At 61.0% G+C, this 12,961-nt stretch overlaps 4 protein-coding genes across 4 annotated transcripts in view; all 4 read right to left on the reverse strand.

Annotated features, from left to right (window-relative positions):
- The window catches only part of H696_00297 (hypothetical protein), an 8,843-nt gene extending 1,858 nt beyond the window's left edge, over positions 1–6,985 (reverse strand). The window contains exons 1-10 of the mRNA XM_009494145.1: positions 6,481–6,985; positions 6,089–6,346; positions 5,042–5,970; positions 4,723–4,881; positions 4,275–4,556; positions 3,894–4,129; positions 3,164–3,778; positions 2,685–2,976; positions 2,347–2,567; positions 180–2,230 (exon numbers count right to left, since the gene is read on the reverse strand). Coding sequence (XP_009492420.1) covers positions 180–2,230; positions 2,347–2,567; positions 2,685–2,976; positions 3,164–3,778; positions 3,894–4,129; positions 4,275–4,556; positions 4,723–4,881; positions 5,042–5,970; positions 6,089–6,346; positions 6,481–6,949 — 5,512 coding nt within the window. The 5' untranslated portion in view covers positions 6,950–6,985. The remainder of the gene's footprint in view (positions 1–179; positions 2,231–2,346; positions 2,568–2,684; positions 2,977–3,163; positions 3,779–3,893; positions 4,130–4,274; positions 4,557–4,722; positions 4,882–5,041; positions 5,971–6,088; positions 6,347–6,480) is intronic.
- A 965-nt stretch (positions 6,986–7,950) lies between these two features.
- Positions 7,951–9,295, reverse strand: H696_00298 (hypothetical protein; the record flags this gene model as incomplete). The annotated part of the gene is made up of 2 exons (XM_009494146.1): positions 7,951–9,146; positions 9,256–9,295. 2 exons carry the CDS (start codon positions 9,293–9,295, stop codon positions 7,951–7,953), a joined length of 1,236 nt encoding a protein of 411 aa, XP_009492421.1.
- A 722-nt stretch (positions 9,296–10,017) lies between these two features.
- Positions 10,018–11,360, reverse strand: H696_00299 (hypothetical protein). Its single transcript, XM_009494147.1, has 4 exons — positions 10,890–11,360; positions 10,730–10,808; positions 10,588–10,629; positions 10,018–10,481 (listed from the first exon to the last, which is right to left on the reverse strand). Exons 1-4 carry the CDS (start codon positions 11,295–11,297, stop codon positions 10,063–10,065), a joined length of 948 nt encoding a protein of 315 aa, XP_009492422.1. The 5' UTR covers positions 11,298–11,360; the 3' UTR covers positions 10,018–10,062.
- A 386-nt stretch (positions 11,361–11,746) lies between these two features.
- H696_00300 (hypothetical protein) overlaps positions 11,747–12,961 on the reverse strand; it is a 2,183-nt gene continuing 968 nt past the window's right edge. The window contains exons 4-5 of the mRNA XM_009494148.1: positions 12,838–12,954; positions 11,747–12,744 (exon numbers count right to left, since the gene is read on the reverse strand). Of these exons, the coding sequence (XP_009492423.1) occupies positions 11,946–12,744; positions 12,838–12,954 (916 nt within the window). The 3' untranslated portion in view covers positions 11,747–11,945. The remainder of the gene's footprint in view (positions 12,745–12,837; positions 12,955–12,961) is intronic.

Here is a 12,961-nt window from a genome sequence, read left to right on the forward strand (position 1 = left end):
AAGGAAGAGAGGGAGAAAGGAAGAGAGGGAGAAAGGAAGAGAGGGAGAAAGGAAGAGAGGGGAAAAAGAAGAGAGGGAGAAAGGACAAAAGCATTAGTTTCAGAACATCCACTTGCTGGAAAGAGGACACACGAGCGGTTATGGAGAGCAGGGGAGGAAGACGGCCCAGCCAAACGCACTGATGCAGTAAGACTCCTTCAGGTCGACCAGAGTCTGCTCGGTCAGCTGGTGGAGGTGGCGCTGGATGTCCTCCGACCCGCTGGTAGCCACCCCATAGTAGGAGGGGTTCTGGCACAGGCGGTGGAAGTAGTAGGTGGCCGACAGGTAGGCCAACGCCGAGGGGATGTCGGTGATGGTGCCGATGACAATCTCCGCATTGAAGTGATCCGGAAGCATCAACGGCAGGGAGGACTCCACCGGGAAGGGCTCGGTCAGGAACTTCTTGTAGAAGTCCTTCTTCACGTCCTGCACCATGACAAATGCCATGGCCTTGTCATCGAACTGCGGACGGCCCGCACGTCCCATCATCTGCATGATGTCGGTGATGGACATGTCCACATACCGGTGGGTCTTCGGGTCAAAGTACTCAGTCCCCTTGATGATGACCAGGTAGGCCGGAGTATTGACACCCCAAGCCAATGTACTGGTGGCAATGAGGACCTGGATCTTGCGCTCATTGAAAAGCCGCTCACAGAGCTTTCGATCGGAATTGCAAAGACCCGCATGATGCAGACCAATGCCAAAGGCCAGGGTGTTGGACAGGACATCATCCTTCACCGTGGCCACCACTTCCTCGAACTCCAGATCCGACATGTTGCGCCGCCAGCGGAAGGGATTGTCCTCCTTCGAGAGGTAGGCCAGCAGGTCCTGCGCCGTCAGGCGCGTCTGCCGACGCGAGGACACAAACACGAGAACCGGCTTCTCCGGGGAATACTGACGAATGGCATCGAAGGCCGGCTTGTTCATCAGAGCCATTCGCGGGCAGTAATGCTTCCCCGGGAACCCCTGGAAGTTGATGTCAATCGGAACCGGCCGCACGGCCGGCTTGAAATTGAAGAGCCCCCGCGCGGGGACCCCCATCCAGGCGGCCACATCCTGGGCATTGGACAGGGCCGTCGACAGGCCGAGGAAGCGCACCGGGCGCCCGGTACGTTCGCTGATCTGGTTCATGCGCGAAACAATCACCTCCAAAATCGGCCCACGATCCTGCCCCAGCAAGTGCACCTCATCCATGATGACCAGCGAGACATTGGTCAGGAAGGAGGCATCGCGCTTCCACCCGCGCGAAATACCATCCCACTTCTCGGGCGTCGTGACAATGATGTTGCTCTGGCGGATGGTCTGAATGTCGGGGGCCGTTTCACCGGTCAACTCCACGGTCTTCATGCCGAGGGCCGCGTGCAGACGCTCCGACCAGTCGTCCATCCGCTCGCGGACAAGGGCCTTGAGCGGGGCAATGTACACGACCTTGGATTCGGGGAACCGGCGGAATGCCTGCCACATGGCCAGCTCCGCGGCGATGGTCTTACCGGAACCGGTCGGCGCACCGAGCAGGACATTCATCGTCCCATGGAAGAGGGCGTGGAAGATCTGGGTTTGGATGGTGTTGAAGAAGCGAATCCCCTTGTCCAGGTACAGACCCATCAGCCGATCATTGCCGAGGGCCGTCACCGGGAGCGGGTCCAAGCTCAGAAGCTCGGTATGCGGCGGCCGATGGTCCGGCAGGATCAGATGCTTGAAGCTGATGGGCAGGGTTTGCACCACATTCAACCACCGGCTGGACACGATGATGAGCGAATATTGCGAGGGGACCGGCTCGCGGATGGGCACCAGGAAGACCACCGTGTGTGTGTTGTTCCGGGCCTTGTAGTTGAGGATCCACCGCTCGGAATGGTGCATCTCCATGGAGTCCGAGTCCTGAATGAAGAAGAAGAAGGGCTCCACCTCGGTGTGGTACCGGCGGTCCCACTCGAAGTCGGCCTGGATCTCACACTCGATGCGAAGGATATTGCGCGACAGCGGCTGCGAGTGCACCACCACATCCAGGAAGGGGATCTTTCGAAGGGCGGCCTTGACCATGCTGCCGCAGCTCTGGCGCCGGACCAATTCGCCAATCTCCGCATCGGTCATGGCGAACAGGTCGTCATCCGACACGCCGGACTCCTCCAAGCGCGTGAGGATGTCCACCGGGATGACGTGGGAGAACTGCCGGATCGGGTGGGCGTCCATCCTGGGATCCGGGGGAAAAGAGGAAGTCAGAATGGACGGTGGCGGATAGGGGGGACAGTCGAGAGGAGGGGGGGGGGGGGGGAAGAAAGTCCAAAGAGGAAATCGCAGGTCACGTACCCGATGCGGCGCTCGATCGAGAGGGAAATTTGCAGAAGGTGGAAGGCCACATTGAGCCAGCCCTTGTGGATGGCAATCTCCAACAGGGAGCCGAAAATGCGCGCAGCATTCTGTGCCACATATAGCTGGTCCGAGGAGAGCGACGAGGAAGCTGGCATGTACCGGCGAATGTACGCCTGAATAAGGATGTTGACCTTGGCTTCGGGGGAAGTGCGGTCGTTCTATGGGAGTGGAGGGGAACGAGAAGCATCAGGGTTAGTGAAGGGGGAGAGAGAGAGAGAGGGAGGGAGAAAGAGAAAGGGGGTATGGATAAAGAAAATACCAAGGCAAAGCCGTACCTTGACCTCCATAAAGCAGAACATATCGTAGATCTTGCTGAGCTCCTCCTGTTCCTCCTCGCGGAGCTGGATGCTCTTGAAGTCGGTGGATTTGCACACCAGTGCCAGGAGCTCTGGCTCCTTGAGATTGGCCTTGAACTCGTCGTTGATGATCTCCACCGTCTGGTAGGGGATGTAGAAATGCGAGGCAGTCCGGCCGAGAGCGGTAGCGCTCAACTGCCCAGTCGGCCGGTCATAGCGAATCATGCGACTCTTGTCAAGCTGCTCGGCCGCATCATGGAGGCGCTTCTGGCTGTGCGTATGGGATCATGTGTGTGTGTGTGAGCATGTTTTTGTGCACGCGCGTGTTAGCAGAGGCGGAGTGACGGGCGGCAGTCAACAGGAGAGATGTATGATGAGCGAGCTGAGGCGAGTCCTGAAGACTCAGGCACGGGGAGAAAGAGAGCGAGAGAGAGAGAGAGAGAGAGGCAGAAACGGACCTCCAGTTGTACAGATGCGGGTCGCGTGTGAACTCGTCATACGAGATGCCATAGGCCATGGGGTTGCGGCAGGCACGCTCATACAGATACGTGTACCGCAACCAGGTGATGGCCTCCGGGATGTTCGTCACAGTGCCAAGGACGATCTCGGCATTCAGATTATCCGGCAGCTGGTCACCAAGACGCGACTCGATCGGCGTGTCGGTCAACATGCGAGACACATAGTGGTCCACCTTGTCGGCCGAGGTCAGGATGATGCCTTCGCCGGAGTCCTTGTACTGGGGTCGGCCAGCACGACCGAAAATCTGCTGCACATCCAGGATGCTCAGGTCCACATGGCCGCCCTGATCCGCGTCGTACAGCTGCGTGCCGAAGATAATGACACAAGAGGCTGGAAGGTTCACACCCCAGGCCAGAGTGGCGGTACAGACCAACATCCGCAGGGCACTCTTGGCGAAGAGCGACTCCACCAGGTTCCGATCCGGGCGGGCCATGCCGGCATTGTGGAACCCAATCCCGAAGGGGGCCAGATTCTGCAGGTCGGCATTGGAGGACCGAGCGAGGGACGACTTGGCCTTGTCGAGGTCGGGATTGTTTTCAGGCTGCACAAGAGATCTATCCGTGTGGGAAGTGGGCGGGAAATCGGTGTCAGAAGGAGGCGGACAAAAGATGCCCTTCGAGTGCGTGCGTGCGTGCGTGCGTGCGTGCGTGCGTGCGTGTGTCGACGTACAGCTCATTCGCCTCGCGCAGACGCTTCAGCATGTTTTGAGCCACGATTACCGTCTGCTTACGGGAGTGCACGAAAATCATGACCTGCTTGCCGGCCTTCAGACGCTCGTGTAACAGACTGTAGCACACGTCCTCCATGCGCCCAGCCACCTGGTGCTGGTTGGAGCCCTTGATACCAATGAACTTCTGGTACAGAGGAACCGGCCGGAAGGAGCTGTCGAAGAAGAAGAGGCCGGTCTGAGGACCGCGTGTGTGTGTGTGTGTGTGTGTTTGAGTGTGTGTGGCGAGGAAGAGAGGGAGAGAAGCAGGGGGGAGGAGGCAGAGTTAGGACCGTGGAAGAAATCGAGGCGAGCGAAGTGGTGAGACTCCGGGGAAGCCGGACCTTGAGATCGGCACGCAGGAAGCGCGCGACATCCACAAAGTTCGGCAGGGTGGCCGACAGACCGATAATGCGAATCATCGTCTGAGAGGACTCCACCTGGCGCAGGGTTCGGGCGACGAGAGTCTCAATGACCGAGCCTCGGGGGTCATTCAGCAGATGGATCTCATCAATGATCAGCAGCTTCACCAGAGACGTGAGGCTGGTATCTCCGCCACTCTTACGGGTGATAATGTCCCACTTCTCCGGCGTGGTGACAATCATCTGGGTGCTCTCAATTTCGGACTGTTCGACGCACGGAGGTGAGTAAAGATCTGGAGCCGAGGGGGCATGGATGCGAGACAACAGAAACAAGCGAGTGAAGGAGAAAAGGGGGGGGGGGCTGTGCGCGTGCGCGTGTGCGACTGTGTATGGGGGAGGGGGGGGGGGGGGGGAAAAAACCGCCACGAACCTTCGTCAGATGCATATCTCCAGACAATTCTCGCACGGTGAAGTTCAAATAGCCCAGACGCTGGGAGAACTTCTGCACAATTTCCGAAGCCAAGGCCTTCATCGGGGTGACATAGACAATCTTGAAGTTGCGGTTCTGGATGACATTCATGTGGACATGCTACACATCGAGTGGATGAGGAGAGGAGGGGGGCAATCGGGGCGGGGGGGGGGGGGGGGACGGATAACGAGGGGTCAGATACTGGGTTCCGGAGGGGGAACAAACCACCAAGCGGAGCGGAAACCAAGACAGCCGGGCAAATATCCAACCATGGACGTACCTCCTTCAGTTCGCGCAGGACCGTCATCATGGCCACATCCGTTTTACCGGCACCGGTGGGGGCCGACACAAGCATATTTTCGTTGGAGTGATACGCCACAGGGAAGACAAAGGACTGCAAGCGGTTGAGGCTCTCATAGCCGGGGAAGGCCCGGCGGGCAAACGGATCAAACTGGTCGATGTCCACCAGGTCGGTTTCCTGGTCCAGACGCTCGGCGGTGGCCGGAGGCGGGATGGAAATCTCATGCGTGGTCGAGGTATGGGTGACCACCGACCCGGCCGGGAGAACAAAGGACCGGCCAAAAAGATCCACCGGCTGCGAGGAGGCCGACCGGAAGACATTCGGATATTCAGCCTTATCCTCAAGCTGACTGGGAGTCAGGAAGGTGGCGGCCTGCTGTCGGCGCAGGCGCTCAGCTGCCGCCTCCGAGTATGGATCGATCGGCTCATACCCCAGGGCCCGGACATAGCAGTTGTGGAGGCTTTCCTCCGGAAGCGAGCCCCCCCGGCGGGAAGCCGCTCGACGATTTCGCCGGGCGGCACTCTTCTGCGCCCGCGATTGCTTGATGTCCTCGGTCGTGCGAATGGTCACCTGGGACAGGGTAATGGCACTGCTCTTCGGCGCGGAGGCATTCTGCGCGGCCTCCTGCTTGCGAAGGTACTCTTCCTCAACTTCAATGGCCCGTTCGAGGAAGGGCTCGATGGCGGCCAGAAAGCCTCGCTGGTTTTCCAGCAAGCTGGCCACGGCCTCAAGGCGCGAGTAGCCGAGAATGGCAACCAGCTCGCTCTCCAGCATCAGAGCCGGGGAGTCCGATTGGAGGAGCTTCATCAGGGACAGCGCGATGTCACTCTGCTCGTCGGTTGGCAAATTCCCGAAGATCGATGCCACGAAGCGCATGAGCCATGTCCGGTCGACATAACGCAAGCTCACTGTCAGGGGAGGGAGGCGGAGGAAACGGAAACAGCAACAGGCAAAGAAAGGGGGTGAGTTAGAATGCACAGCGAAAACGAAGGGAAAGAGGGGACCAATGTGCTGGGCGATACGAACTGGGATTGAGGCTCGAGGTATCCGTGATAATCTGGCGGTCGCGGTTGACCCGGCCAACACCCTCGATCAACCGACGGCCGGCCTGGCGGATGTCGGCCACCTGCTTAAAGGGAATGGACATGATGTCAAAGTTCCGTCGGCTCTGCTGCACCATGCCCGAAAGCTCCACCGACTGGTGATTCCGCAGCAGGGACATCACCATGCGAATGTTATGCTCAATCCGCGGATGCGCTTGCAGGTCGGACTTGGACAGACAGGCTGTATCGGGAGGGGGGGGGGGGGAGCATTGGAAGGGAGGATTAGTTTGTTTGCTGCCTTGAGGGCGGGGAGGGAGGGAGATACACAAGAGAGTGCAAGTGCATCCATGGGTGTCGGAGACCATGGGAACGGACCCGAGAGCGGCTCGCCGCGGTGCTGAGACCGGATAAGTCGGTCAACCAGAGCATCAGCGGTCATGTGAAGGGAAGCCGCCACCTCCTTCAGTCCGCTGGCCAGCTCGCGGAAGGCCTTGGCGAATTCTGCGGACCGAATGAACTCCGCGGTGATGGGCTCCATCGGAAGGGGCAGGGATAGGCGCGTGCCTGGACGATTCTGCCCACACGCCTCGGTGGCCAGCTCGACATTCAGGTTCATCGAGTCGTCAGGCAAGGCGCGCAGGCTGTCGAGGATCTGCGACACGCAAGCCGAAAGAGGCTGCATGGCGCCCCCGAAGTGCATAGTTGACATGCGGGGGAAAGGAGAGAGGGGAGATGGAAAGGACCCAGGCAAAGGCGAAAGTAGGTGGTAAAAGATCGGAGAAAGGGGAGAAGGGGGGGGGGGACTTGATCGAGTGACGAGTGAGGTGTGTGGAGGAGGGGACATAACTAAGTCCACTCGGCGGGCTCTGTTCCAGGCCCGGGCTTCTTCTAACTGTGTCAGTCGACCTTCCGAACTCACAAGGCAAGCCATCACTCGGATGCTGCCCCCCGCCCCACACACACACACACACACACACACACACACACACACACACACACACGCCCATGGGCATGGGCATTCACACACGGACATTCACACACGCGCACCACTCCACACTTACCGCCCCTGCCCGGCGAAGGGTCCTTACCCGAGCTTGCGCTGTCGTCCTTGCTGGGGGGGACTCCAGCCCCATATGCCTCCCCTCTGGGCGTGCGCCTGCCGACCCCATCCAAGGGGTGTTTTCGGCGCGTAAGATTGCATCACCCGCAGGTCACGCATGTGCGTGGGAATTTCGCGGGCTTTCGGCGGCACCTGGGCCCGGCCACGGAAAAGAATCATCCAAAGTAGTATATGGCAGCCCGCGGCTTATCTTCGCGGCCGGATGCGATGCGCAATCGGCGCCCCTGCCCCCGAGTTGGCCGATCACGCCTGGGCGCTGCTCCCCCGCGCCCTGCCCCAGCCTCACCTCGGTCCCTTCACCCGCCGGTGGGGGGTCACTTGGCGAGGGCGATGTTGTGCGCGGGAGTGTGCATGTGTGCGTGCCTTTGAGAGTGAGAGAGGTTTTTTTTTGTCGGCGGGCTTCCGCATGCATGCATTCAGGAGCAACAGCTTGGTCTTGGTGAGGAGCAAAATGGTGTATTGTGTTCAAACAAATGCCCGAACCGGTTGCGAAAAGGGAGCAGGATAGGAGGGAGGGGAAGAAGGAAGAGTGATATGAGATGCTCCGCGATCCATCTCCCCGACAAAGGGCGGAGAGCGCAGCCCCCTGCACGGGCATTTTTCTCGCCCTAGAGGGAGATCTGATGTGGCTTGCACCAGGGCAACCCAAGAACAAGGGACTACTCTCGTGGGAGGAGTGGCACAGGGAGGGGGGGGGGGAGGCGGGCAAGGGAAGGCACCGGCGTTCAAAGAACACCCAGATCGAAGATCGATCCCAGCAGGGCCAGGGTCGAGGCAGCACCAATTGCCAGGGAGGGAATCGCGGCAGAAGCCGCATAACGACTGGCCGCGTCACTGCTGGATGAGGAGGCAGCTGACGACCCGGGCGGCTCGGGGCAATCGCCAACCGGCTTCATAGGGGCCGGATTGTCGGCAACCGGGGGCGGAAGGAAAAATGGCTCATTCGAGGGACACCTCACGACCATGGCAGAGGCCGACGAATCGTCCGACACAGGGGCCCCGGACTCACTGGGGGCCGAGCCAGAAGAGGCACTTGATGAGGTAGCCGCCGAGGAGGAGGAGGAGGAGGAGGAGGAGGAGGGGGAGGACCCACCACTGTCGGACGGCTGTCCGGGAAGGGGCTCCGGCGGGTTACAGTGCCTATCGAGGATGTCCATCTGGTCGAGGAAGTCCGCCAGAGTCAAGCGGCCGAGGCTACGCTCACAGCGACGAGCCATCTCATATTGATCCGGACAGGTTCCCATGCAAACTGGCTTCTCGATGCTGGTGTCCATGCTGCTGGTGTCCATGGTGGCCAGACTCGAGCCAGAGGTCGGGCCTGATGCCGAAAGGGATGACGGGTCGCCGCCACTGGCCGACGCGTCTCGGCGGATCTCCCACTGACAGTCGACGGAAACGCGCTCCAGGAAGACACTGCTGCATGTGGCCCCGGGGGAACCGAAGGGCTGTTCATCAGGCATGTCCGCATGGCCATTCGGACAGAGCCAGCACATGGTGTCGGTCACTGCGCCGAAGGAATCCGGATACCGGAGCTGACAGATGGCCTGCAGATCGGCCAGCAAACCGACACAGCTGTTGTGCATCATGCGCCCTAGCCCACCATCAGGCGAGCTGCCAGGGCCAAAGTCCAAGCGGAACTGTCCGAAGTCGTAGGCTGCAAGCCGGCATGCTTCACGTTGGAAGTAGAGCTGGAAACACTCGGGATGGTTGCAGAGGGTCTTGCTGTCATCATCGCGCTCACAATCCAAGCGCGCAAGCTCCCCTTGGAGCCAGGCGTAACGCGTGGCATGGCAGTCATTACCCGTGTTCAAGGTGAGTGGGGTGATAGAGGAGGACTCAGAGCCGGAGGAGGAGCTGGCCTTGCTCGAGCTGGCGCCCAAGGGAAGGGCGCTCACAAGGAGTCCCGGCAACAGGGCTGCCACTGATGATAGGCAAGGACCGGATGGGAGAGGGGAGGGGGAGAGAGAGGAGGGGGAAGAGTGAGAACGGGAGGGGGAACGAGGCAGACAGAAGCAAGGTGGAAGACATACCAAGGGTGGCAGCTGCGATGACGTTCAGCGATCCCCTCATGCTAGCCAGGGGGACTGGGGGGTATTCCCGGGAGATTAAGCTCAGCTCCAATCGGCGGGGGAAAAGATTGAGAAATGAACGGGGGCGAATAAAACGGGGGTAGTTTGTAGAATGCCCGGGAGAGATAGGGAGAGGGGGGAGGGAGGAGAGGGAGAGGGAGGGAGATTCCCTGTGTGCTCCAGTAGGTGGGGGGGAGAAGGACAGAGGGGAAAGAAGAGAGGCGGTAGATGGCGAGTGGAAGAGCATGGCTTCCGACTCCTGGCCGATCTTGACAAGCCTGCCTGCCGAAGAAGTTTGCGGCCCGGGGAAAGAACCACACTTAATCGCGGACCATCCATCGGTCCGCCTTTCGAGACGAGCAGCAGGCCAGGAAGGAGGTGCGCAGGGAGGCACCGCGAGTGGGGCCACCTTGAGATGGAACATTGGACGGGACACCTGTGACAGAGGGGACGGCACGCCCCACCCGGAGATCGCCCAGCCCCCTGTGTGTGTGTGTGTGTGTGTGTGTGTGTGTGTGTGTGTGTGTGTGTGGGTGGGTGGGTGTGTGGCTCTCTCGCCGGGTAATCTGCCGGGAAAGGGAGCTTCGGTTCGTTTGACCGACAGCGACCGTGTTTCGGTTTCTAGAAACGGCACCAACTGGGAGCGGCAATGCTACCCTCTTCCTTCTCAAGGGGGCAGGCGTCGCACCCCCGAAGGGCACATGGCGGTACAAAGATCGGAGAGGCGGAATTGCACAGAGCAGTGTATTCTTGATGGCATGCGACAGCTCATTCTTTGAATGCAAAGCGTGAAAAGAGATCCGCCGAGGAGTGGGGAGCGGTCGCAGTCGGGGGGATCTCCGAAGGCTGGGAGAGCTCCTGCGTGGCATCGACCTGCGGCCCACCTTCCGCTGTGGCAGCTCGCGGCGGAGACGCCAGGGAGACCTCCTCCAGGGGCGGCTCATCGGTGCCTGGACCCTGTCCAGCAGGGTCGAGCTGCATGCTTGCCTCCGAGGAGGACTTGCCAAGACCTCCCCCGGCCTCGGGGGTCCGAGTAAACCGTAGGGTCTGTTGAACGGGCCCAGCTGGTGGAGCGGCACCGGGATCTCGGTCCATGGAGCCGGAATTGGTGCCGACATTGCGGCGCTTGGCCTGGGGCGGGACGAGGCCGCTCCCGGAGGGCATCTGGCTGGGCTTGGGGAAAACATCTGGGTGGTGGCGGTGAGCATATTAGCATCTAGAAGGGGGTGCTATGGTGGAAAGCGAGATGGCAGGGGAGGGGACTGGCGCCGGGGCGCTCTGGGTGGGGAGAACCTCGCATGAAATGATACCGCACGTCGCGGTGAATGACCGCCGCTGGGAGGGGGGGGGGGGGACAAGCCAGGAGGCTAAAACAGGGCAAAGGGGGGGCGGGCAGGGGCGGGGGGGGGGGGGGGGGGGGCAGCTGTGGATGTACCAATATCGGTGTCACGGATGGTCTTTCGACTCCCCAACAGGGAGAAGGCTTGCTCACCAAGAAGGGCAATGAAGTTCTCCTGAGAGGATGGGCCGGGAGGTCAGAAAACCAACAGGAAACCGAGATCCATGGCGGAAGGCGGCAGAGAGTGAGAACAAACCGTGGCACAGGCAACCGCTCGCACGGAGGCCTGTGGGATCATGCGCATGGCTGGGTCGAGCATAATTGTTCGCCGGACACGGGATGTCGGCAGGGAGGGAGCAATGATGCTGCCACGCAGCTCCTCCGGCAAAGGCACCACAGCACCGGCCAATTCAGTGGCGGTGTGCTCCTCACGGCCGGGCGCCCCCTGTCCGTGTACATCTTCGGTATCCGACGGCGGCGGGGAGGCCGAGGGAGCACGCTCGGCTTCCGATAGCCCAACCACCTGCACCATCGGCAGGCTGCTGAACAGCAGATCCTCGGTATCGGCACCACCGGCAGCCCCTGGGATCTGGGACGGACTCAGATCCGAGAGGTTCGCGGCGTCGAGAGACGAGATCTCGGCGTCGGCTTGAGACGACCCCATGTCAAGAAACAAGTCTGGCGGGCAAGAGTGGAGGAGAGGGCGAGGGGGGGGTGAACGGGGGGGGGGGGGGCGAGGGGGGTGAGGGACGGGTGTGGCGAGGGATGTCAGACTATGCCAGGCCAGAGGCACCCGGCGGCCGGATTTAAAAGGGGAAGACCGTTGAATGTCTTTGATCATATGACCTGGGTCATTTTTACCAATGGCCGGAGATTTTCGCTCACACCTTGAGACCGGCTTTAGTCTTGGACCTGTGCGGGTCGCCACGGGGGCCCGGGGGCGAGGAGACCAAAGGTGGGCACTTCCCCCTGACGAAGCTGCCTGCTCCGGGAGGAAACAACAAGTCTCAGGGGGGGGGGGGGGGGGGGGGGAACGAAGGTTGGTGTGAAAATAGGGGACGAAGAAAGCCGGCCGGGGGGTATGATCCCGACTGAAGACCCTCTCGAGAAGGATGGCGAATTCAGGTGTGTATGTATTTTGGCTTTGGACACCCTCCTCCGGATCAGAGGGCACTTGGAATCAGACCAGAGGACGGGGGCACCAGGAAAGGGAAACTTGCACAAGAGGGAGTGATGAGGGGAGAAGGAGGGGATGGGCGGCGAGGGAAGGGGAGGGGAGCAGCGGGGAGAGGGAGATGTCTGTGCGGCGCGTCTAGGGCAGCACGACGCTCACCTTGCCCCCGGGCACAGTCGGCATGGCCCAGTTGTAGAGGTAGAAATTGAGGGTGCCATCGCCAACACCGAAGTCGAGCTGGGAGAAGAACTCCGAGTTGGTCATGATGTCCAGGCAGTTGAACACATCAAAGCCGGCATTGGACGCCTCGATGAGGGCCCCCCGCACAAGGTCCGCCACCGGGGTGGCTGTGGACACGTAGTAGTACAGGTAGGCGGCGTTGAGGGTCCGGTGGACCGGGTGCCCCAGGCACAGAGACGGCAGGCTGTAGAAGGACACCATGTCGGTGATGGGCCCAGGGGCACCGCCCGCCGTGGCCGGGGGAGCCTCCACCACGTACGTGTAGACCAGCTTGTCGCGGGGGATCAACGAGTGCGCCACCTCCTCCTCGGTGAACTCGGCCGTCAGGTTGTACCGAGTGGCCGAGGCATCGGCCCAGAGGGCAGTCACTTGGGGAACATCCTCCGGGCGCATGGGCCGGAAGTGCGGCAGGGCCACGGTCTTCGGCAGGCGATACTGGCGCAGGATGCTGGACAAAAGCTGAGTGCCCGGGTGGACGAAGCCCACGTCCATCAGCTTCTGGTAGTTCAGCGGCCGGTGGTAGTAGGACACACTGGAAACCGGCCGAGGGATGCGCACGCCGGCCGTGTAGATGGCCTGGAAGATGCCAGTCTGATGGACACGGCGAGTAATCTCCTTGATGAGGACCGGGGCCAGGCGCTTGGAGCGGAGCTTCTTGTGGATGCACAGGAAGTTGATGGCCGGCATGCGGTGGGTGCTGGGATCACGGCCGGGGCTCGGTTAGAAAGGGGAAAGGGGAGAGCCCATCGCACGGGAGGGGAGGGGGGGAGGGGGGAGGAGGGCGTCGTACACTTCATTGGTGCGGATGGACATCGGAACACCGGAGATAAATGCAACCAGCCGGCCAGTGTTGATCAGACGAATGCCAACCAGCCATTCGGGGACAAAGCCCGGGGGCTGCAGAGCCCTGTGAA

The sequence above is a fragment of the Fonticula alba genome (genome assembly GCF_000388065.1).
Source record: "Fonticula alba strain ATCC 38817 unplaced genomic scaffold supercont2.1, whole genome shotgun sequence".
NCBI classification, from domain to species: Eukaryota; order Rotosphaerida; family Fonticulaceae; genus Fonticula; species Fonticula alba.

Bases quoted from the DNA above. Each gene is read 5' to 3' on its own strand.
- H696_00299 (XM_009494147.1), bottom strand. From the start codon at position 11,297: ATGGGGTCGTCTCAAGCCGACGCCGAGATCTCGTCTCTCGACGCCGCG. The intron at 10,809-10,889 runs GTTTGTTCTCAC...CCATCCTCTCAG, and splicing joins GAGCGGTTGCCTGTGCCACG to GAGAACTTCATTGCCCTTCT. The intron at 10,630-10,729 runs GTACATCCACAG...CCCCCCTCCCAG, and splicing joins CATCCGTGACACCGATATTG to CGGCGGTCATTCACCGCGAC.